Raw genomic sequence first — 22,793 nt, 5'->3', positions numbered from 1 at the left:
TTAAAACTGTGTAAGAAACTTGTTCCCTTAACACTTCTGTTAATCTTATTATCGCCAATGCTTTGTATGATTGAGTTTTTTAAAAAATAAGTGGTAGTATACACCAACTGAGTTTCTTAACAAGAAGCCTCTTGTTAGGTAAGACTCCATATTTCCCTGAAACTCACTCCCTATCCCAGGCTGACCTCTAAATTCTCCTACCCTACCTTTTGGAGAACTGCAATTACAATGTATGTGGTACCACACCTTGTCTGATTTAAAACAACTCATGTTCTGGGTAGAACTCCACATGGTTAGTTACAAACAGATAAATTCATTTATGGTAAAAATATTAAGAAACACATGAAGGGTGTTTAGTGGGGAGGAACTTTGGTGGTTTTAAGATCTTTCTATGGTGGTCTTATGATCTTTTTATGGTGGTTTTGTGAGAATACTTACAACTGTCTTCCTCGTAAGAAACGGCCTAAGTAGAAGGAATACAATATGGATACAGTGGAGATATGCCAAAATGTAAAATGTAGGTCAGCTCTAGATTACATTTCAACAGACGAATACAAACATTAGAAAATTACATTTAAGACATTTTCATTTGGAGTTTCTTCTGGTATCTTATCTACATTGTAGTATGTGTTTAAATTTATAGAATGTTAAAATATATATATGTATGTATATAATTTTGCCACTTCTCTTACAAAGGAAATTGTTTCACAGATATTGATAATCTAAATTCAACTTTTTCCTTTTTTTTTTTTTTTTTTTTTTAGGTTATTTTAACAACAGAAACAGGGCCAGGTGTGGTGGAGGCAGAGACAAGGGGATCTCTGAGAGTTCAAGGCCAGCCTGTTCCACATAATAAGTTGCAGGACAGGCAGGGCTCGTGTAGGAAGACCTACCCTGCCTCAAATAAACCAAAAGTAACAGAAATAAGCCAAAAGAACTCTTTTTTAGCAGATAAGTACTGTAAACATTTTATTACAAGAAATATTTAAGCCCAATTTGATACTTTAAAGTTTTAAAGTTTTTGTTTCAGGTGCCAATATCAAGATAATTTCCAGTCATAAAATATTTATACAATCTGAAAATAAATGTTGTCTATTCATGTCAAATTAGGATATGTCATATTTTCTACAAAAGGCTGGCTGTTCCTCAGTAGTGGTTACAGAATGTCCCTACATTAAACAAAACATTATTCAAGAACCACAGTAGGATATGATCATTCTAGTTAAAGAGGACTGGAGAGATGGCTCAGTGGTTAAGTGTGCTCTTACAAAGGACCTGGGTTCAATTCCCAGCACCCATGATTCAGTCATATATAACTTTAGTTCTAGATTAAAGCACTCTTCTGGCCTTCATGGGCACCAGTCATAGGCATTGTAATATACGTAAACATGCAAAAAAAACAACACAAAAATAAATCTAAAAATTACTCTTTTAATTCTAGTTAAAACGGAATTGTAAATTAACTTGGGGGCTCAATCTTTTGGCCTTAGACTGGGCACTACATTTTTTTGTTTTGGTGTTTGAATACTAGCTTTGAACTTAAGAGATCACCTGCCTCAGCCTCCAGAGTACTAGAATTAAAGGCATGTACTACCACACCAGAATAGCACCAAGAATTTGTATGTATATATACATGTAATCTGTATATATACATATTTTTACTTTTGTATTTATTATATGTATAAATATATATCATTTATTTTTATTTTATATTCATTGGTGTTTTGCCTGCATATACCTCTGTTTGTAGGTGTCAGAGGCCTGGAACTGGAGTTACAGACAGGTGTGAGCTGCCATGTGGGTGCTGGGAATTGAACCTATGTCCCTTGGAAGAGCAGCTCTTAATTGCTGAGCCATCTCTCCAGGCCCAGCTCTAAGAATTTTTAATCAAACATGAATCTACATTTTAATATCACACAGATATCTTCAATTACCCAACAATGTTTATAAGACAAAATTTAATGAAAATTAGTCAATGGGTATATATAATCCATGGTGCTAGCCATATGCAACTGTCACAGAAATGTAAACCAGCGGATGGTGAAGAAAATGTTACATATTGTCATCATCTGATTCATCTTCTTCCTTCAAAGATTCCTGTTAAAAGAAAGAAGTGTTTTTAAGTTTTTCATCTTGATATATCCTATGGAACCTTCACTTTAAACATCTGTAATTACAAATTATTTATACCTGAAAAGTACCACATTTAAAGATAACCCAGTAAGTCTATCTTGGCTTATGGATAAAAGCATTAAATGTCCCAGAGGGAAAAACCTGGAATTGTCGTTTTTTTCTTTTTGGGTTTTAGAGTTTCTTTTGCCCTGTCTGACCTAGAACTTGCTCTGTGGACCAGGCTGGCCTTGAACTGAGAGATGCTCCTGCCTCTGGCTCCCTATTGCTGTGAATACAGGTGTGCACCACCATGCCAAGCAACCCTGAAATTTTCAAGCAGACAACTCCTTTTTAAAAAGTGACAAAACACCAACAACAAAAAATAAAAATAAAAGTTTAGAGCTAGGACAAATCTACCCCTACCAGAGATAACCTAAAAAACAGTTTACCCTTAGTTCAAACAAATATCAACCCAAATAACTTTATGACTCAGTCCATGGTACTGTTTAGAACAATGTTTATGTTGTTGCTTACCTTGGCATATTTCTCTGCTTCTTCCCTTATGTCTTTGGGGACAATTTCATGTCTTCCTTTAGTTACTATAAAATCAAACCATATATTAAAAATGAGGATTTTAATTTGTAGTACTGTGAACTCTCGCTAATCTACAAGTAGGTAGGGTTCATTTTCTGTTGTTTTCTCCCCCCAAATAATCATTATTCACAAGGTGAGCTTACTCAAAAATAACAGTAAGTTTGACTTATAAATCTTGATAAGGAGATAAAACATCATGTAGATATTTGAATGAGAACTATTCACAACATCAGTCAGTTATTGCATAGGATTCTTTCATTAACTTGTCTTAAAGTGCAAATAAATTCTCGAATAAATGTACAAATGTGACTTACATTCACCAACCCAGCTGAGCTCTAGTTCAAAGGCTTTATCCTTAACTTCATCATGTACTATGTAAATGCTAAAACAGAAAAGAATTAACACAAAATTGGTCAAATCCAAACACAAGTTCTATAAACAGTGAATATAAAGTAGACATTGTGTGCCTAGTATTATTTATAAAATGATACACTCTCTAGTCTAGTTCAACAATAGAAAAGACAAACTAGGAGCTGGAGGAGACGACTCAGTTGTAAGATCACTTGGGCTTGATTCTCAGCACAGACAATGTTGACTTAGAACCCATCTCTAATCTGTCCCCCTGCAATCCAAAACCCTCTCCAGTCTCTTCAGGTACCACATACAGACTTGGTACATGCAAGCAAACTACTTAGACATAAAAAATAAAAGGTTTTTTTTTTTCTTAAAATGTCAAATTACACAGGAATTGAGACACTCTCTACAAATACTGATATATTTCTCAAGTTGTTTCTTTGGTTTTAGAGCTTCAAATAAAAGACGTCTCAGAAAGAAAACAGGTTCAAATTAGAAAGACCATCAGGAACTGTGCCACGTTTTTCTATTTATAAACAAATATTTCAGAAGCTAACTAATAATTTAAACCATCTGTCCCGATTGTTTAAATGCCACTCATAATGGTTCTTAGGGTATAATACATTACAAACAAGTAGGCACATAACCAGTCATAGTAACAGTAAACAGCTGAGGTTCAGCTGGCAGCAATGGCTCCTGCCTATAATCCCAGGAGGTTAAGACAGGAGGATCCTGAATTTGAGGCTGTCCTCAAAATGACAAAAACCTCCCTGTGATAGAAAAACAAAGCTTTCCATTTCCTTCCTTACTTTTAGAGGCTCTGCTAAAGCCTTGCCATATAATACAACAGAGTACCTTAGTTACAGGATGAAAAGATGGCTTTCTGAAGAGGAACAAGTACCACCAATCACAAATGAATGAGAGGTGCCAAAGAGCTGACTTCCAACAGGAACTTCAAAGACTGCTTCAACAACAGACCCTGGGTTGTACCATACTCAAACTATTTTAAGGAATTACTTTCACTTTCCCATGTAATATGGTTCTTAGCTGATTTAAAAAAGGAAGACTGCTTCATAACAGAAGGTAAATGAAGAGAAATGAGTCTTGGCAAGAATGGAAATAGTAAGAAACAAAATCCCTCTGTGAGAGATTGTTAAGTACCATCTTTTATTAGTATAATAGAACCTAGATTTCCCCCCCTTGTTAGTATTATTAAATGTAAATCCTGAAAGATACTATTGCATAAGTAGTAAGTTTGTTCATGTAGTTTACCTGAAAAGGCAGCTAGAAAGTGAGTACTCTACACAATATTTTAACAGCAAGTGTTGGGCTGGAGAGATGGCTCAGCAGTTAGGAGCACAGACTGTTCTTCCAGCATTCCTAAGTTCAATCCCCAGCAACCACATGGTGGCTCACAACCATCTGTAATGGGATCCAAAGCCCTCTTCTAATGTGTCTGAGGACAGCAACAGTGTACTCACATACATTAAAAAAAAAAAAAAATCTTTAAAAATGTTTTAACAGTGTCTACATTCTTTGATCTAAATTTATTATTACTTTTTTTGTTTGTTTTTTGTTGACTTTTTGAGACAGGGGTTTCTCGTGTAGTCCTGGCTGCCTTGGAAATTGCTCTGTAGACTCGCCTAGAACTCATAGAGATCCTCCTGCCTCTGCCTCCTGAATGCTGCGACTGGCCTACACTACTGCTCCTGACAAATTAATACACTGGACTCACCATCTACCTGTAATGGAAAGCCTCAAGCTGTTTAAGAGGTTTTGTTAAAAGAACTTATACATCAAATGTGATGATAAATCAGAAATGACTAAAATATCAGCCAGCTTCATAAATCACATAAAGAAATAGCTATAAACCTACAAGATACGTTAATGAAGCTAAGTGTACAGCTTGATGTCAGAACAGAGCGTGTGTGAGGCCCATGCGCAATTCTAACAACACATAGACACAGTGTTTAAGCAATTGCGTAAGAAACTTTTTTGGGATTTATTTACTTTTATGTGTATGAATGCTTTGCGTGTGCATGCGCTCGCGCTTGTTGCCCTTAGGTCAGAAGAAGAATAATCCCAGGTCTCCTGCAAGAACAAGTGCTCTTGACCACTTAGCCATTTCTCCACCCCTGTAAGCATTCAAACATAGTTTCTAAATGTCTACTGTGTTTGTTCTCTTCCTCTCTTTGAGAAGATGTTAAATTTCCCATCATGGGAGCATATGCTTTTAATCCCAGCAGAGGTAGAAGCAGGCAGATGGATCTTCTTTTGGTTTCTAGGGCTGTATTTTGAAACTTCTATTTCTAAATAAAATAAAGATGTAACTTGAATATATTCAGGCTAAAGGTGTATCTAAGTGATAGTACATGCATATGCTTAACATATTTAAAGACCTGAATTCGTGGTACACACACCCCATACACAAAAAGAAAATTTTCACATACAATAGCCTCTTAAGAGTTTATATAGAGATTAGGTCATGTAAGGTTTTTCTTGTGGATAGCAGATAAAATCTCAAGTAAAGTTTTTCTTGTGGACAGCTGATAAAATCTCAACTTACATTTTTGCAACTTCTTTAACTACATCACGGCAAGTCATTTCCTTCATCTATAAGAAAAGCATACTAATTAATTTTGTGTCATGTACAGACCAAGAGTGGTGATACACATCTTTAATTGCAGCACCTAAGAGACAGACAGGTCTCGAGAATTTGAGGCCAGCCTGGTCAACACAGCAAGTTCTAGGACAGCCAAGGGTACATATAGACCCTGGCTCAAAAAAAAAAAAAAAAAAAAAAAAAAGGAAGGAAGAAAGGAAGAACTATGTTAAGTTCCTATTTGCTTAACTATTTCCGTAAGTTAGTATTAATCACCAGTGTTCTTTTATTTTAGCAATTGACAATACCTTACTTCAATTAATTATATAGGTGGTAATGAACTGACAGGTAGATGCTATGAACTGAAACCAGGTCCTCTGCAAGAATAGTGAGTGTCCTTAACCACTGAGCCATCTCTGCAGCTTCAGGGACACCTTTTAAGTTAACAACAATTAAAGGCTGACGAGATGGCTGAGCAGGTAATGGCAAATGCCACAAAGCAGGACCCATATGGTGAGCTATCTTCTGACCTCTACTCATAAGCCATTGTATGCATGTATCCACAAAACTAGATCATACACACACACACACACACACACACACAGTAACAAAATTTGAGAGTCTCACTATGTATTCCCTGGCTGGCCTCAAACTTAATAGAAAACCATTCGCTTCTGCCTCCAATGTGCTGGGATTAAACGCATGTCCATATAAAACAGTATTTTTTAACAGTAAAACTAAGCAAAGAATATTTTATATTATATACATATACACATTCATTACAGGAATTATATTTCATGGGAGATAAAAGTACAAAGCAAAAGTAGGAAAAAGAAAGAAGGAAAAACAAGTAAGCTGCCAAAGGCAGGTGAGATGGTTCAATGGACAGTGGCATATACCACCATCCCTGGTACTTCCAGGAGCACACCGTGGCAAATGTGCTCATGCATATGCACACACAAAGTTAAACAACGAAATTTAAAAAAAAAAAAAAATAGGGAAAATAAAAGCTTATTTCCCAGCCAGGATTATATAGTAAGGCCTGTCTCAAAAAAAAAAAAAAAAACCCAAAAAACAAAAAAGTTTTTACAATAGAAATCATTAATTATTCCATAAATGGACAATTAGAAATCAGGAGAAAAACCTACATAAGTGTCCAGCTGAGTTGTTTGGATACTACAGCCATTAGAAGAAACTGGCTAGTGTGACGGCACAGCTGGGAACTCAGCACTGAGGAGGCGGACGCGCTAGGGTACAGTTGGAGCTTTAATGACAGGTTTAAAATAGCATTTTAGGAAATCTGTTTTTTATTTTTCAGATACTAATGTGAGGAAAGATTATAATACTCATAGTGGTTTGAGTTGTGAGATTTAAATATGTTGTCTTCCAAAGAGATTCATTAATGTTTGTTTTCTGTTTTAGGAGAAGCATCCATGTCAGGAAGCTAACGGCCAGTGTTCTGTAATTTCAGCTCCAGGACGGCAGGGAATACCTTCCTCTGGCTTCTGTGGGCAACTGCATTCTCAAGTGTACATTCCCATGCATATAATTAAAATATAACCTTTGAAAGTTCACATAACAAAAGCAGACAATAGTCAAAATATTTGGAAAAACCAGGTTTTAAATAAAATATTTTCATTACTAATAGCTGAACATCTGGCTCATAGAGAGTAGAAAGTGGGTAGTTTTAATCTAAAATAAGATCTCACTGTATAGTCCAGACTGGCTTCTAAACTTGCAGCAATCCTCCTGCCTCAGCCTTCTGAATCCCAGAATTACAGGGGTGCACCATCAAGCTACATTTAAAGTGGGTAGTTTTAAACTTCACACTTTCTCTATGCACAAAGTAAAGACAAAGCACTTGAACAGACACTAGTGTTTTTAAGATTAAAAGCTGTGTCCAAGCTGGGCAGTGATGGCGCACGCCTTTAATTCCAGCACTTGGGAGGCAGAGGCAGGTGAGTTTCTGAGTTCAAGGCCAGCCTGGTCTCCAGAGTGAGTTCCAGGACGGCCAGGGCTACACAGAGAAACCCTGTCTCCAAAACAAAACAAAACAAAACAAAAAAAGCTGTGTCCAAAGACAAGACGTAAAAGAAAACAAAACCTTTACTGCAGTTGATCTAGAATGGACTTAAATTTTTGTGTATACACACACACACACACACAAAAATAAAGCTGTTTGGGGAGCTGGACAGATGGCTCAAAGGTTAATTGTACTTGATATTCTTGCAGAGGGACCAGGTTCAGTTTGCAGCATTTACAAGATGGCTTAGAACCATCGCAAACTATTGCTAGGGAAGCTGATACTTTCTTCAGGCCCCTTTGGATATTAGACACATATGTGGTATACAGACGTGAACACAGGCAAAACCCTCATACACACAAAATAAATCTTTATAGTTGTCATATATTTTTTTCCTGGAGGCTTTACAGAAGCATCAAAACCATACAGTGATACAAGATACAAGTCATAGGTAGGTTGTTGCCATGTTCTCTATCTAACCAATTGGCTTCACAAACTTCTCTAAACATTAGGCTGCATTATACAGTTGGACGAAGATTTGTAAATTCCACTTCTAGCAAAACCCAGCATTCAAAATATACTTTACCTGAAGCTTTTCTATTTCTGTCTTTGCAGCTTGCCTGGCTTTGCCAATGGCACAGCCCCAGTAACCCTGTTTAAAAAGGAAAGGAAGAAAAAAAGTCAATTAGTACATATTTTCTGACATTAAAAGTTACTATTTAGTTTTTGATTTGCTGGTTGTGGTGTACTTGAAACCAAGAGCCAGGTAGATCTCTGTGATTTGGAGGCCAGCCAAGACTACATGGTGAGAACCTTGTCTCAAAAAACAAACAAGTCCCCAGCAAATTAAAAAATAGCCAGGTACATTCACATGAACATAAGGAGCTTGAAATATCAAACCTAGTTCTAGAAGAATCTAGGTCATGGTTGGAGAGGTGGCTCAATGGTTAGGAGCACTTGGTGCTCTTGCAGAAGATCCATATTGAAATCCTAGCACCTAAATGGTTGTTTATGAACATCTGTAATTCTAGTTCCAGGGGATCCAATGTCATCTTCTAACCTTTGCAGGCACCAAGCACACACAAGGTACACATGCATGCAGACAGAACATATACATACAAACACACAAAAAAATGAATAAATCTAACTTAAAAAAATTTAGGTTTTGCCCCCACTCCCACGCTAGATTTCCAACTGATGGCCTTGCAAATCCCAGGCAACTACTCTACCACTGAGCATCATATCTTACCATATATTCATATTAAGATATAACACAATGATGAGACAATCACACACATAATCAAAATACTGTGTTCACTAGGTAGTTCTTATAAAGAGCATTCTAAAAGTCAGTCCTAAGTTTTCTCTGCTTCATAACATATGTTTGTTAATAAAAAAACTATTTTCCTTAAATAAGTTAGGGTTTTATTTATTTTTAAAATGCTGTGGATTGAAGCCAAGGCCTCGCATGTGGTAGGCAAGTATCTAACTATTAGACTCTCCCTAGGTGTTTCAGTCTTCAATAAGCTGTCAAGATCTTTTTGTGACAGCCAAGGCTGGCCTTGAATTTGTACTCCTCTTGCCTCCTTTTCCCCTCAGTCCAGAAGCTGGGACTTCTGGTCTATCACTATGCCTAACTTTAACAGAGCTTAAATAAAAGTCTATATAATCCAAGTGAGATAACTGACAATACCATTTAACTATAAAAAAATTAAATAACTTAAAAAAACGTACTCACATATGAAACACCAGATGGGTCGATCATATAGAGCTGTGCACCGTCAGTGGCACTGTAAGACCCCAACATGAAACTGCATAAAAACAAGGAGTTTAGAACACAGTGCTCAGTACCGTTTGTACAGAAGACCAATGTGATGAATCTGCAAGTAGATTCCCTCAGATACATTGCTAACATTACTTACAGTACGTTCTTTTTGAAAAACAGCTATAATAAAAACTGCTAAACTATGAAACTACAGTATTCAGAATCCGTGGGACTTGTTTACTTTGTCAACCTTTTTTGAAACTTTATTCTGCAATGTCAAAAATGTAGCAAAAGAATTACAGACAGGTAATGAGAAAACAATGAAAAGGCACGATGAGCAAATCACTGCACAATAAACGGCCAAGACAATTTCTGCTGAAAAAGCACCCTATGTTTGATTCTCCAGTATTCCTCTAGTCATTTTTCTGCAATGGTCAGAAATGGCTCATCTTTATATGTTCAACAAATTAAAACTAGGTTGTTAAATGATCATGAATTACCAATTTTCTGAAACTATTTCTTTTACTTTAGAAAAGTGAGCCTAAAAAAAAAAAAATTAAATTAAAAAAAAAAAAAAAGGAAAAGAAAACTGAGCCAGCCTTATTTTAGCCTATCATATCATGTGGATCATCTTAGGAGCCAACAATCCCAATCAGTACCCAGCTTTTTCCCGTCCAACCTGATTCCTCTCTCAGAAAATATCTGTGTGTGTGTATGTATGTATGTATGTATGTATGTATATAAATGACTATCATTTAAAAACCCTTCCACATGTCCTTTTGGAGTTGTTAACTCTGACCTCTTGGCACATCTGCAGTATCGTCTCCACATTCCTTTCTACTACTCCGCACTCCCTAAGTGCCTGGGTTTCACACCAGCACAGAACAGTCTTTACCCATTCCCCCAATATTTCAAGCATCTTTCCTTGTCACCTTTCCAGAAACAGACCACACCTTAATTGCTGTCCCACCATATTCTGTACCAATGCCGGGATCCTATCGTTTTATTTCTAAGGTTTGTTTCATCAGTGTGACATGTGTGTCCTACCTTAAGAACTGATAATTACTGTATATGCTCAGAAAACCCTTTATTCATAGAAAGGAGCTGACGAATGTGGAACTCAGTTACAATGAAAGACAATATATGAAGTCAAAAGAGAGGTTCCAAGAGTAATTAGAGTAATTTAATTTAACAAATGTCCCATTGGTTCTAACACTGTTAATGATTGAAAATTCATGTTTTCAATAAATCTGTCATTTCTGTATTTAAATATGGCTGATAGACAACTTAAAAGGCAGAACCACAGCTACATAGAGATATTTGGCTGTGATAAAACACAGCCAACTAAGACTTGTTTTCTTCACTTAGTGTCAGTCTTTCATATCCCTGGTTGGCCTTAAACTATGTAGCTAAGAATAACTTCTGATCTTCCCACTGATACCTCCTGAATACCCAGATTACAGACACAGCATGCCTAGCTCATGAGCTGTTAGGTAGGAAGCACTCTACTGAGTTACAGCTCCAACCAATAATGTCTTCATTTCAAATATAGTCCTAACAGTTCTCCCAAGAACCCTTATAACAATGTTATAACACCCACTACACTTCTTGCTATAACTGAATCCCCTCTTTCTCTAGCTAACACTTCATTTTAGCAATAGAAATTTAGTTAGGTATTTAAATGAATTTTAATCAGATTAAAATGATAACTACAAGTTTCCTCCTGACTTTAAGACCACTATAATTCCTTTTACTATTCCACTAGTTTTTATGGTTTTTTTTGTTTGTTTTGAGGCAATGTCTCTAGATTGTCTAGCTTTGAACTCACTATGTAGTCCACACTGACCTTGAAGTTGTGCCAATCCTCTTGCCTCAGCCTCCTGAGGACTGGGATCACAAGCATGTAACATCACACCTAGCTTTTATGTATACTTTTAAGGTTGCCTACTACTTCTTGGTGAGAATTTGTATTTCACTATGTCTAAGAGGCTAATCTGGGGAACTGGATCGATGTCTCAGTTAGCAAAGCACTTGCTGTACAAGCCTGATGACCTGAGCTTGGATCGCCAGCCCCAGCACAGCAGTAGGACAGACATTTTTTTTGGTTTTTCGAGACAGGGTTTCTCTGTGTAGCCCTGGCTGTCCTGGAACTCACTCTGTAGATCAGGCTGGCCTCGAACTCAGAAATCCACCTGCCTCTGCCTTTCAAGTGCTGGGACTAAAGGCGTGTGCCACCACTGCCCGGCAAGGACAGACATTTTTAATAAAAGTTTAATTCATGGAGAAAAGGAACTGCTATATAAATATGATTTAAAGGTTTCACAAAATTTCATACCTGCAGCCAAAAGGTCTAACAGCACTGTAGAGTGTGTAAGCGTGTACATACATGGCCACTCTGTCTGCGAGATGCTGGGAGGAAAAGACTTTATTAGTACATTTCCATTAGTGTTCAAAACGTTTATCACATATTTGTCAACTTACTTTTAGAGGAATGTTATAGCCAAAGTTAGACCTAAAGTTGGACGCTTCTTCTCTTGCTATGTCTGCTAATGAACGAGCATCTGCCAACAAACCTGCAACTGCCTGGAGGAAAAAGTACCAATTTAACATACACTCCTGTAACACACCAAAGGCAAACAGTTTATTATTAGCTTATCAAATAGTTTTTAAAATTAAGTATCAAATACTATCTTTGATAAACAGTCTTTAAAAGGCATTTTGATAACAAGTATAGAAAGAAGAAAGTAGGCCTTAACTTTCTCTACCCCTTTCAGCGGTTAACATTTTGCCAAATTCTGCATAACTTAGGTGAGCCTTGAACCTGGGCTCAACCTCCTGAGTAACTCAACCTCCTCAACCGCCTGAGTAACTGGCATACCAGGCCTGAGCTACCAGGCCCAACCAATTTCTAAGAATGAAGAATGCCGCCAGACAGTGGTGGCACACATCTTTAATCCCAGCACTTGGGAGGCAGAGGCAGGCGGATTTCTGAGCTCGAGGCCAGCCTGGTCTACAGAGTGAGTTCCAGGACAGCCAGGGCTACACAGAGAAACCCTGTCTCGAAAAACCAGCCCCCCCACCCCCCAAAGAGCACCAACAGCTTGATAGCTTTATATAAGAAAAAGGATAAATTTGAGCATCTAGCATAGGATCAAAACTTTTCTCTCCCTCAAGTGCCCATTGTAAAAGACTACATAACTGCCTTCTACTAGTTTTCTTTTGACAAGTCTCATCAGAGCATCATAAGCACAAGGAGTAAATCTGTTCAGGACAGGAAATGATTGGGAAAATCCTTATGAAGGGAAAAAAAGCCTTAAGGCTTACTGGCTACTATCAATTCTTTTATGTATAGCACCATCTCTCTCTTAGAAATAAAACTACCACTGAATATTACTTTGTAACAGGCTCTGGAGTAACACTGAAACTAAGTTTGAATCCAACTTTTCCTTAGCATCTGTTAGTTAGCTCATCTGTAAAAAACGTAATGGTCAGGATTAAATGATCTAAATTATGTGACAAGCCCATATCCGTAACACCTAGCACACAAGCTGTTTTCTTCCCATTCAGAAAGCAGAGTGAAGACAGTTGAGAATGTTTTTATTATGGTAGTTCCTAAGGAATAAAGCATCATCTACACACGATACCTTCAGTGCACACCAGGAGTCCATTTATGGTCTGGCTTACACGTGCGCTTATGCAGCAGCTGCAGGACTTAGCAGAGATGTCTAAAAAGCTGCTCATGTTCATTCGCCCTTTTACTTTACATCATTTCTTCTCCCCAGACCTTACTACAAAGTGTTCTGATGACACTAGTGACAACCCCATGATGGATACAAAAAGCTTAAATTAACATCCTTTGCCACCAAATACTTATCATCCCCTGGTGATCTATGCTGTTAAGATCTCATTTCTGCATCCTCCACATCCTTCACCCTCTCATCTTTAAAACAACTTGTGTTTTCTTGCCACCAGTAAGGTTATGAAATTGTTTTAGACATTGAGTTGATCAAAACACAATAAAAAACTTAATATTATTGTGGCTGCTCAATCATGTATTACTGCCTTAATAGTAAACAAATGAACTCATAAAACAGAATTTAATATATTTTGGTTATATCAAAAGAAATTGAAAAAAACAAAGATGAACATTTTTAAAGTGTGACCTCACCATTCCAACATGTCGATCAACATTAAAAAGACGTTTATTGGAGCCTTCTTCATAAAGTTTAGAAAGGACTAGTTTTTCTACTCCAAATACAACACCGTCTTTACATCTGATCCCAATAGCTGTACTGAAACAAGAAGAATTTTTTTAGCTGAAATAGAAGAAACTTAGTAAGATTTTATATATATGTGTGTGTATGTGTGTGTGTGTGTGAAAGGGTTGACTACAGTTCAGATGATAGATGGCCCAGATTGAAAGCATGGTACACTCAGTCCCCAGCCCCATATAACAAATACACAAAGCTGTGAGCACACTTGTAATCCCAGCACCTGGGAGATGGAGGCCAGAGCATCAAAAGTTCAAGGTCACAAGGAGTACCTGGGAAGTTGGAGGCAACCTGGGCTACAAGAGACTTTGTCTCAAGGCTGATTTAGGACTGAGATGACAGCTTAATTGGTAGTGTTTGTCCAGTACTACACAGAAACTAGGCATAGTGGTACACACCTACAATCCTAGCACTAGAGGCAAGATTAGAAGTTCAAAGTCATCCTCTGCTACACAGTGAGTTGACAACCTAAGATACAGGGGACCTTATCTTAACAATAAACAAAATAAATATTTAAAGCATGTAAAATATTTTTAAACAAGTATTTTGTTGTTGTTAAACTTGGCAGCACTTTATTGGATTTACTTATTTTCTGTGTGTACCTGCATGTGTGTGCTCTCAGAGTCATATGCAGAGGACAGAGGACACGTGGAGGGAGTTACTTTTCTCCTTTCACCAAGTGGATCTCAGGGATCAAATTCAGGTCACCAGGATGGTGGTAGGTGCCCCAAAGAGGGAATCATCTTATTGGCCCACTTTAAAATACTTAAAAACTAGAAGCCAGGTGTGGTGGCACCCTGTCTCAAACAACAGCAACAAAGAGAAAGTCTTACTATGTAGCCCTTGGCTGGCCTGGAACTCACAACAACCTGCCATTGCCTGCCTCTCTCAAGTGCTGGGACTAAAGGTGTCTGCCACACCAGGCCCAGATTTTTAAGAGAGAGCACCCGCCGGCTGTAGTGGCGCTCACCTTTATTTATCTCTTTATTCCTAGCACTCGGGAGGCAGAAGCAGGAGGATGTTTATGAATGTAAGGCCAATCTGGAACTCTGAGTTCCCAGACAGCCAGGGCTGTTAGATAGAGAAACCTTGTCTCAGAAACCAAAAATGAACGAGCAGGCAAACAAAAGGGTACATAACACATGCAAAGAAAAGATACAGCTACCAAACTAAAACTAATCTAAGTATTTTTATTTTGTTCATCTATTCTGCAATAAACATGTATTACTAGTAAATATATAAATCAATAAAATCTATGTTCTGTTACAACTCAGCTCCTAATCTCAAGTAAAATATGGATAAACCATATGATGTTACTTTCAGATTAAAATATGTTTCTTAGTTTATTTTTCTTTTTCTTGCTGATGTAAAGAGGCACTAGAAATCATACCAGGTTTTTGCATATGCTAGGCAGCTGCTCTCAATCTCAGCTACATCCCTGGTCCTCTTTGTAATTTTCATTTCATTAACTTGTTACTAATGTTAATATGCAACTATTACCAATTTTACAAACTTACCATTTTTCTTTGAGTGCTGCGAACTGTGCCTCCTGCATAGTCAGCATGTACCACTAAGGTCCATCTCTAGCCCTACAGGGACTTGTCCTGCTTGTCTTTGTTGTGTCTCTGTGTGTACTGCTGGGATCAAACACCGGGCATAAGTACACTCTGAATCCTTCCTAAGTTCTTGTTTTTGTTTTGTTGGTTTTTTTGAGACATGGTTTCTCTGTGCAGCCCTGGCTGTGCTAGAACTGACTCTGTAACTGGGCTGGCCTAGAACTCACAGAGATCCTCCTACTTCTTCCTCCTGACTGCTGGGATTAAAGGTGTGTGCCACCATGGCTGGCTCTTCTGAGTATTTTTTAACTTCAGCTGGCTGAACCTAAACATGTAAAACTTATGTATAAAGCTATCTATTTACAACTATAAGCCATTTTAATAAATACTATTAGTAATAACAGTAAACAGTAAATAGGTAAGCAGTTTATCATTAGGTATTTGTTGTTAAGACCAATAAATTCTCTTGTCAACTTGTTCTTTTTTTTTGAGGAAAACTCTTTTTTCTTTGTGTGGTGCTGAGGACAGTAAGACCCACACACGCCAGGCAGTACTGCTAGTCAGTACTGTACGAGTGAACTACATCACAGTGGCTAATTTATAATAACTTTGGAGAACAGCATTATTACATCTATTTTACAAATAAAGAACCTGAAGCAAAATAATTATATGTTCATCATTAGCAAGTAATACAACAATAGTTAAACTCAAGTGTCTGCCTTTGGGCTTCTGTCAACTCCTGCCTGCCTAAGTGTCTGGTTAGGAACACCCCTCAAAAATATACAAGGAACTGGGCTGGGGAAAGTCAGAACTATTATCTCAACAGAAACAATGTAAACCTCTCTATTATAAACTAATATTTAAATTTTCAGCTTTTATTTCTAATATGTTAAGTAATGGTATAACCTATAACCTGCACAAATTAATAAACATTTTTTTAGATTCCCCAATAATTTTTAAAAATATAAGACATAATGACACAATTATAATTCCAGAATTAAGAAGGTTGAAGCCAGAGGACCACAAGTTTTAAGGAACTTTACACAGGAAGTCCTATGTCAGTTTGAGTATGCAAAATAAAATAAAATAAAGGTATAAAAGTTTACTAAGTGGATAGCCATGAGAACCCATCTTGGATCCCGTAACAGAAAAAACAACAACAATCCACAAATTGTCCTCTGATTTCTGCGCACATATGCAAACACACAGAAAATAAATAAATAAATAAATCTTAGGCCTAACAACTTAGTCCTTATAAAAGAACTTTCATAGTTGGGCTCTTCAATGAGAATAAAAAGAAAAGACTTTGTCTTTTCATATAACCATCTAAGACATATTTTTTATTTTTTATTTTTTTTGGTTTTTCAAGACAGGGTTTCTCTATGTAGCCCTGGCTGTCCTGGAACTCACTCGGTAGACTAGGCTGGTCTCGAACTCAGAAATCCACCTGCTTCTGTCTCCCAAGTGCTGGGATTAAAGGTGTGCGCCACCACCACCTGGCCTTATTTTTTTTTTTTAATTATAATTTTTAAGTATAAATGCACTTGTGTGGGCATGTGCAAGACTGCAGGTGCCTGTGGAGGCCCGGGAGGTCAGATTCCTGAGCTGCCACATAGGTCTGGGACCCAAACTCAGTCCCCTGCAAGAACAATATAATCTTAACCACTGAGCCATCTCTCCACCCCTAAGAGAACACTATCAGAAAACAGAATCACAGCATATGTATTTCCAGTATAGTGCTTTCAGGCACCTACTTGAATATCGCTAATTACTTATTTTGGTATTTCTTAAATTTAACAGGTACTTGTACTGACTGGCAAAGCACTTTCCCGTCATGCACCCCAAAACACACAAAAAAATTAATCACCTTTTGATGTGAACATAATCTTAAAATTATTAGCTTCAATATTTACTGTTTAAACACATCTAGTTCATGGGGTGCTAGAGGGCAACCCCAGAGCTTTGTGTGCACTACACAAACACTCTACCCACTGAGCTACAGTCTCATCGGTTCTTTCTTTTACTCAAACACTTCTTTAAAAGATTTTTGATTTTGTTTTTTTGAGAAAGGATTTCTTTGTGTAGCCCTGGCTAACCTGGAACTCGATCTGAAGACCAGGCTGACCTTGAACTCAGAGAGATCTGCCTGCCTCTGCCTCCAAGTGTTGGGACTAAAGGTGTGCAGCACCACCTGGCAAACGATTTTTATTTAAGTGTGTGGACATCTGTTAATGTATGTGCATGTGTGGGTGGGTAATGTACAGAGAGCAGAGGAGGGCACTGGAACTGCTGGGAGCTCATTCTGTTAGTGGTACTGGGATCTACACCACAGTCCTCAGGACTGTGCAGCAAGCACTCGTAACCACTAAGTCATTTCCAGTCCAGTATTCATTTTACATAGGGAGAAAAAAAAATGCATCTTTAATCCTAGCCCTAGAGGCAGGTGAGTCTCCTCAGGCCATCCAAGGCTGTTTTTTGTTTGTTTGTTTGTTTGCTTGTTTGTTTTGAGACAGGGTTTCTCTGTGTAGCCCCATCAGTAGACCAAACTGCTTCCAAAGTTAGAGATCGACCTGCCTCTTCCTTCCAGTTGCTGGGATTAAAGGTGTGAGCTACCACCACCAAAACTGTTTTTTAAAAAATAAAATAATCTAACAGGATAGCTCACTGGGTAAAAGTGTATAATGCAAGTCTGATTACTTGTTTGAACCCTGGAACACAAATGTAGACGGAAGATCTACTCAAGAAGGAGCTCTGAGGAGGACTACAAGTAGGTTGAGGTTACTTCGGGGTATGATATTTGCTTATGCTAAAGCAACATTACAAAGTCTAATTACCAAAGCATACAAAATAAAGATAATGCCTGAGTAAAACACTCACTTCAGATAAAACAGTGCTTCTTACCTACTGTTTTCCACAGCCTTCATGGCATATTCAACTTGGAAAACTCTTCCGTCAGGAGAGAACGTAGAGGCTGACAGGTCATACTAAAACAAAGAGAACAACAGTAAGTTTACACGAAAGTTTCTGCCAACAACAGTTAGACAATTTTTCTTCCTAAATAGCTCAAACACTATGAATGTGTCATACCCTAATAGAAACTGCTTTGCAAATAAAAAAATGTTACTGCAGTTGCTCAGGGAAAACTACAACCTTAGATGGTTCAGTTGTTAAGAGCACCTGTTGCTACTGCAGAGAACCTGGGTTGGTTTCCCAGAACTCGGAGGGTTAAAACCACCATTGAGCCATCTCTCTAGCCCATTCTTTTACTTTCAAATCAGGAATCACAAACCTATGTGAATCAGGCATTACATATGTGATCAAAGCCAGAACAAAACATGATGAAATAAAAAGAAACATCAAGAATAACTTCTGGGCTGTAGAGATGGCTCAGCAGTTAAGAGCACTGACTGCTCTTGCAGAGGTCCTAAGTTCAATTCCCAGCAACCACATGGTGGCTCACAACCATCTGTAATGGGAATTCAATGCCCTCTTCTGGTGTGTCTCAGGGCAGCAATAGTGCACCCACATACATGAAATAAGTTATACTTTAAAAAGAAAAAAAAAAAAAAAAGAGTAACTACCAATGACTTCATCAAGGAAACTCTGCTAGGGCAGCAGAACCTCAGTGATGGGGACAAGTCATCTATGACATGGGAAAGATTCCTGGAAAGTGACAAGTAGAGATGTGTCAAGGACCAGAGGTAGAGGTGTCTTTAACACTCTAAGTGGTGAGAAACTCCAGGCGTGCCAGAGTCAAACTAGGTTGGGGAAGTTGTTTACATTTTATTATTGATGTAATGAGGTGTTGAAATGGAGGGGTTGTATGATCTAACTCATGTGTTGTGTCTGCTTAACATTTATTGTGTGTGTGCACAAGGTGCACATCAAGAGGTCAGGGGACAACCTTCCAGAGTCCGTCTTCTCTTCTTACCTTGTGGGACCTAAGAATCAACCTCAGCATCTCAGAAACCTAACTTAGGTGTTAAAATTAAGTCTTGGTGGCATTCCACAGGCCCAAATTCAACATTTAAAAATATCACTCTGGCTGGAAAGACACTGAGCAGTTAAGAACATTTGCTGCTCTTCCAAAGGACTTGGGTTCAATTCTCAGCACCCACATAGTGGCTCACAACCACTTCAATAGCTTCAGTTCGAGGGGATCTGACACCCTCTTCTGGCTTTGGATAGACAACAGACAAACATGTGGTGCAACATACATACACATAGAAGTTAAAAAAAGAAAATTCACTCTGGCTTTAGGCTGAAACAAAGGTAGAGACAAGTGTGGGTGTGGAGCTCAGATATTCCAAACAATAGTGGCTTTGACCACACAAAAGAAAAGGAAACAACCCTTTAGGAGGCCATTCAATGTAACAACCATGGAGCTAGGAAGGCAGCTCACTTAGCAGCACAGAGTGTAGGGTAATCCCTGGGCATAAAGAATCCCGTGTAAGAAAACACACATTTGTTAAGGGCTGCTCTTGCTGGAAAGTAAAAAAACAAAAAAACAAAAAAAGACAATTAACGGACTTTCATTTTAACAACCAGAATTGGACCATTCATTAAGCTGAAGACAACAGGAGATTGTTCATACAGAATTCACAATTAAATCATCCTTTCTTGCTGCACATCTAAGTGACAAGGATAGGTCCCGGCACTCACGTGATGACACAGAAGGATGCAGAGTTCTAGGCTAGGCTAGACTTCATATTATGGCCCTATCTCAACCCCCCCCACCCCACAATATTTTTTTTAATCGAATACAGGATTGGAGCTCAGTGGCTTGTCTACTATCTCTTGAGGCCCTAGGTTGGCCTTCCCAACTGCCCAGCGGTACTGGTTGTTGTTTAAAAAAAAAAAAATCAAATGGCCCGAAATGACTGGCAAATACTGGTATTTACAATTCTTAGTAGACAGCCAGGAGCCAGAAAACAAGCTTTCAATAGTGAAACTTCCTAAAGCTCGGTGTTATTTTCATACTAAAATATTCCACATAGTTTGACCACTGACAGAAGACAATATTAATACAACTGCAAAGCCAATTTGCTGTGAGATATTATTGAGTACTTATCCCCAAAATACTACATAATATTAATAGCTCATAATCACTTAAATTATTCTAAGCATAAGAAACTCAAAACACAATATGTGTGTTTAATTCTGAACATCAAACCTTTTTGTGGTTTTGTGTGTGTGTGTGTTTTGTTTTGAAGACAGGGTCTCTACATAGTTCTGTTTGTTCTGGAACTCATTAAGTAGACCGGTTTGGCCTCGAATTCAGAGATCCTCCTATCTCTGCCTCCCAAGTGCTGGGATTAAAGGAGAGCATCAAAATATTGGGGGAAACAAGGATAACCACGAAACGCATTATTCATTGTTTCTACTGCAAATAGTCAAGATGTTAAGTAGTTCTATATGGAGACAAAGGAAAGGTGGGGTAAATCACTGCACACACAGGGTGTATTTAGCCCCAACAAATTAAAGTCAAACTCGCAAACCCTCAATACTCCTTAAAAATCTGAGGCACTTAGGTCCACAGATAACCCTTTAAATGCTTACAGATTCGCTTAAAATAAGCTTGTTCACGAAAAGCAGAACAAAGGGGAAAGGCAAAGAATTCATGAGATCGAGCCTTTCTTCTAGGTTGTGTCTTGATGTTTTTCCAGGGACTGTCCACTAAGTTTGTCAGGGAAACCCGAGCAGGCCTGTGAGTCAGCAGCACCGCAGCACCTGCACTGGCGGGCGGCGGCCGCTCGGGGATCCGGCCGAGACACTGCGACCATCAGGGGCTCGCAGAGGCCTCTGCAGGGTCGAGCAGGGGCGCTCACACTAGGGCAGGCCCGCGAGTCTCCACTTTCAATTTCCTTAAGCATGAGCTGAAAGTGACTCAGCAACCCGGGCTGTCGCTGCGAGGGGGCGGACACGACCGGCCCGAACCGCCGCAGGAGCCGGGGCCACCGAGACAGAGGCCGCCGTTCCGCAAGACTCCCGCAGCGCCGGGGGTCCAGCAGCCCTCTTAGCCGCAGCCAGGCTCCCTCACTGCCTTCAACGCCGAGCTGGAAAAGACCGCGCGGAGAAACTCACCCCAGTGCCAATGGAACTCATGGTTCTGACCCGGCAGGCCACCGAACGCTTCCAGGCCTCAAGCGCCGCTCCTACGCCGCACGCTGCGCAGGCTAGTAACAGGCTCGCCCATTGGCTGCGCTCTCCACCAATAGCCTTTCCTCTTGCGGCTTGTTCTGTGGACTAGGAAGAAGACTGTAGGAAAAGAGAGGGCGCGTGCGCAGAAGCCAGAGCGGCTGTTCCTCAGAGAAGTTGGTACTGTGTCAACTGAAACTGGTATTGGCAATGCTAAGGTCAGAGCCTGGTCCCTAATAGTCCTAAGGAGCTGGGCTTCGGCACCTGTCCTCCGTAGCCCACACAGTCAAGAATTCTTAAAAGTAGCAGAAGGAGCAAAAAGGGCCAGTGACCCCCATTCCTCCGCCAAGTTCATCATCAGAGTCGTAACATGACGTCTGGGTTTAAATAGAAGCAACTGCTGTGCATAACTAAACAGTCTTGGTCAAGGTGTGTTACTTCATCATAGTTTCAACTTTAGCTTCTCCTGCAAGGTCACGGTGTGACAAAATGTATGAACTGTGAAATCATGTGTGAGAGAAAGCTGTCCCTCTGTCTGGAACCAGACAGGCTTCAAACTTTCCTTCAACCAGCATGTAATTCCTGGAGAAGTTCCAGTTTCTTGGAGTCTTATCAAAAAGAGGAGCATAAGTGTGTCTTTAGAATATCTTCATTCTTACTAGGAAGGTTACAAAACTTGGCGTTAGGAAAGGCTACGGTGTCTTGAGGAACGCAGTTGCCAGGCTGATTCTAGCAATTATCAAGTTACTATCTCAATATTTTAAGAATTATGTGAGGGAGGGCAACAGATAAATCAGAGAAAAGGGCGTGGAACCCGACCTTGTGGTGGTTGGATTTTAAATCCAATTGTAAATAAAATGGCAGAAGCATTTTTATTTTTTAAAAAAATCTGGAGACTTTTATTTTATATAGCTAAAAAATACTTTCCAGCACGGTGATGTAGGTCAATAATCCCGATACTCGGAAGGCTGGGACAGGAGGATCTCCAGGTCAAGGCCAGCTTGGAATATAAGAGCCCTGTCTAAAAACAAACATTATCAACAAAAACACATTTAAAAAGCCCTACAACTGCACTATCAATCAGATTTATTTTGGTTTGTTGTTTTGTTGAAGCAGTCTCAAGTATCTTAGGCTGGCCAAACATAGCATTGATTTCCTAATCCTTCGGCTTCTACCTACCAAAAGCTGGAATTACAGCCCTGGTCCATCACTCTAAGCTTGGGTAATGTCTTTCATAAGAAAAAGAGGAGAGCCGGGCGGTGGTGGCGCACGCCTTTAATCCCAGCACTCGGGAGGCAGAGGCAGGCGGATTTCTGAGTTCGAGGCCAGCCTGGTCTACAGAGTGGGTTCCAGGACAGCCCGGGCTATACAGAGAAAC

At 39.0% G+C, this 22,793-nt stretch overlaps 1 protein-coding gene across 2 annotated transcripts; it reads right to left on the bottom strand.

Moving 5' to 3' along the window:
- Positions 1 to 1,930: 1,930 nt before the first annotated feature.
- Psma3 (proteasome subunit alpha 3) lies at positions 1,931 to 21,449 on the bottom strand. Of its 2 annotated transcripts, none has more exons than XM_028788656.1 (11): positions 21,362 to 21,449; positions 18,179 to 18,261; positions 13,619 to 13,742; positions 11,932 to 12,033; positions 11,786 to 11,859; positions 9,424 to 9,496; positions 8,272 to 8,337; positions 5,627 to 5,673; positions 3,021 to 3,088; positions 2,647 to 2,711; positions 1,931 to 2,097 (listed from the first exon to the last, which is right to left on the bottom strand). In XM_028788656.1, the coding sequence occupies exons 1-11, from the start codon at positions 21,380 to 21,382 to the stop codon at positions 2,053 to 2,055; spliced, it is 768 nt and encodes a 255-aa protein (XP_028644489.1). In that variant the 5' UTR covers positions 21,383 to 21,449; the 3' UTR covers positions 1,931 to 2,052. The 2 variants fall into 2 exon arrangements, with proteins under 2 accessions (XP_028644489.1, XP_028644497.1); XM_028788664.1 differs by having other exon boundaries at positions 13,619 to 13,737; positions 21,362 to 21,396.
- Between the last annotated feature and the right edge of the window lie 1,344 nt (positions 21,450 to 22,793).

The sequence above is a fragment of the Grammomys surdaster genome, unplaced genomic scaffold (genome assembly GCF_004785775.1).
Source record: "Grammomys surdaster isolate TR1022 unplaced genomic scaffold, NIH_TR_1.0 127, whole genome shotgun sequence".
NCBI lineage: Eukaryota > Metazoa > Chordata > Mammalia > Rodentia > Muridae > Grammomys > Grammomys surdaster.
This window is presented reverse-complemented; position numbering and strand designations above follow the sequence as displayed.

Coding starts and splice junctions, on each gene's coding strand:
- Psma3 (XM_028788656.1), bottom strand. CDS start 21,382: ATGAGTTCCATTGGCACTGGG. Junction 5,674..8,271: donor CAGAAATAGAAAAGCTTCAG/GTAAAGTATATT, acceptor CTTTTCTTATAG/ATGAAGGAAATGACTTGCCG. Junction 3,089..5,626: donor GTTAAAGAAGTTGCAAAAAT/GTAAGTTGAGAT, acceptor TTTCTGTTTTAG/CATTTACATAGTACATGATG.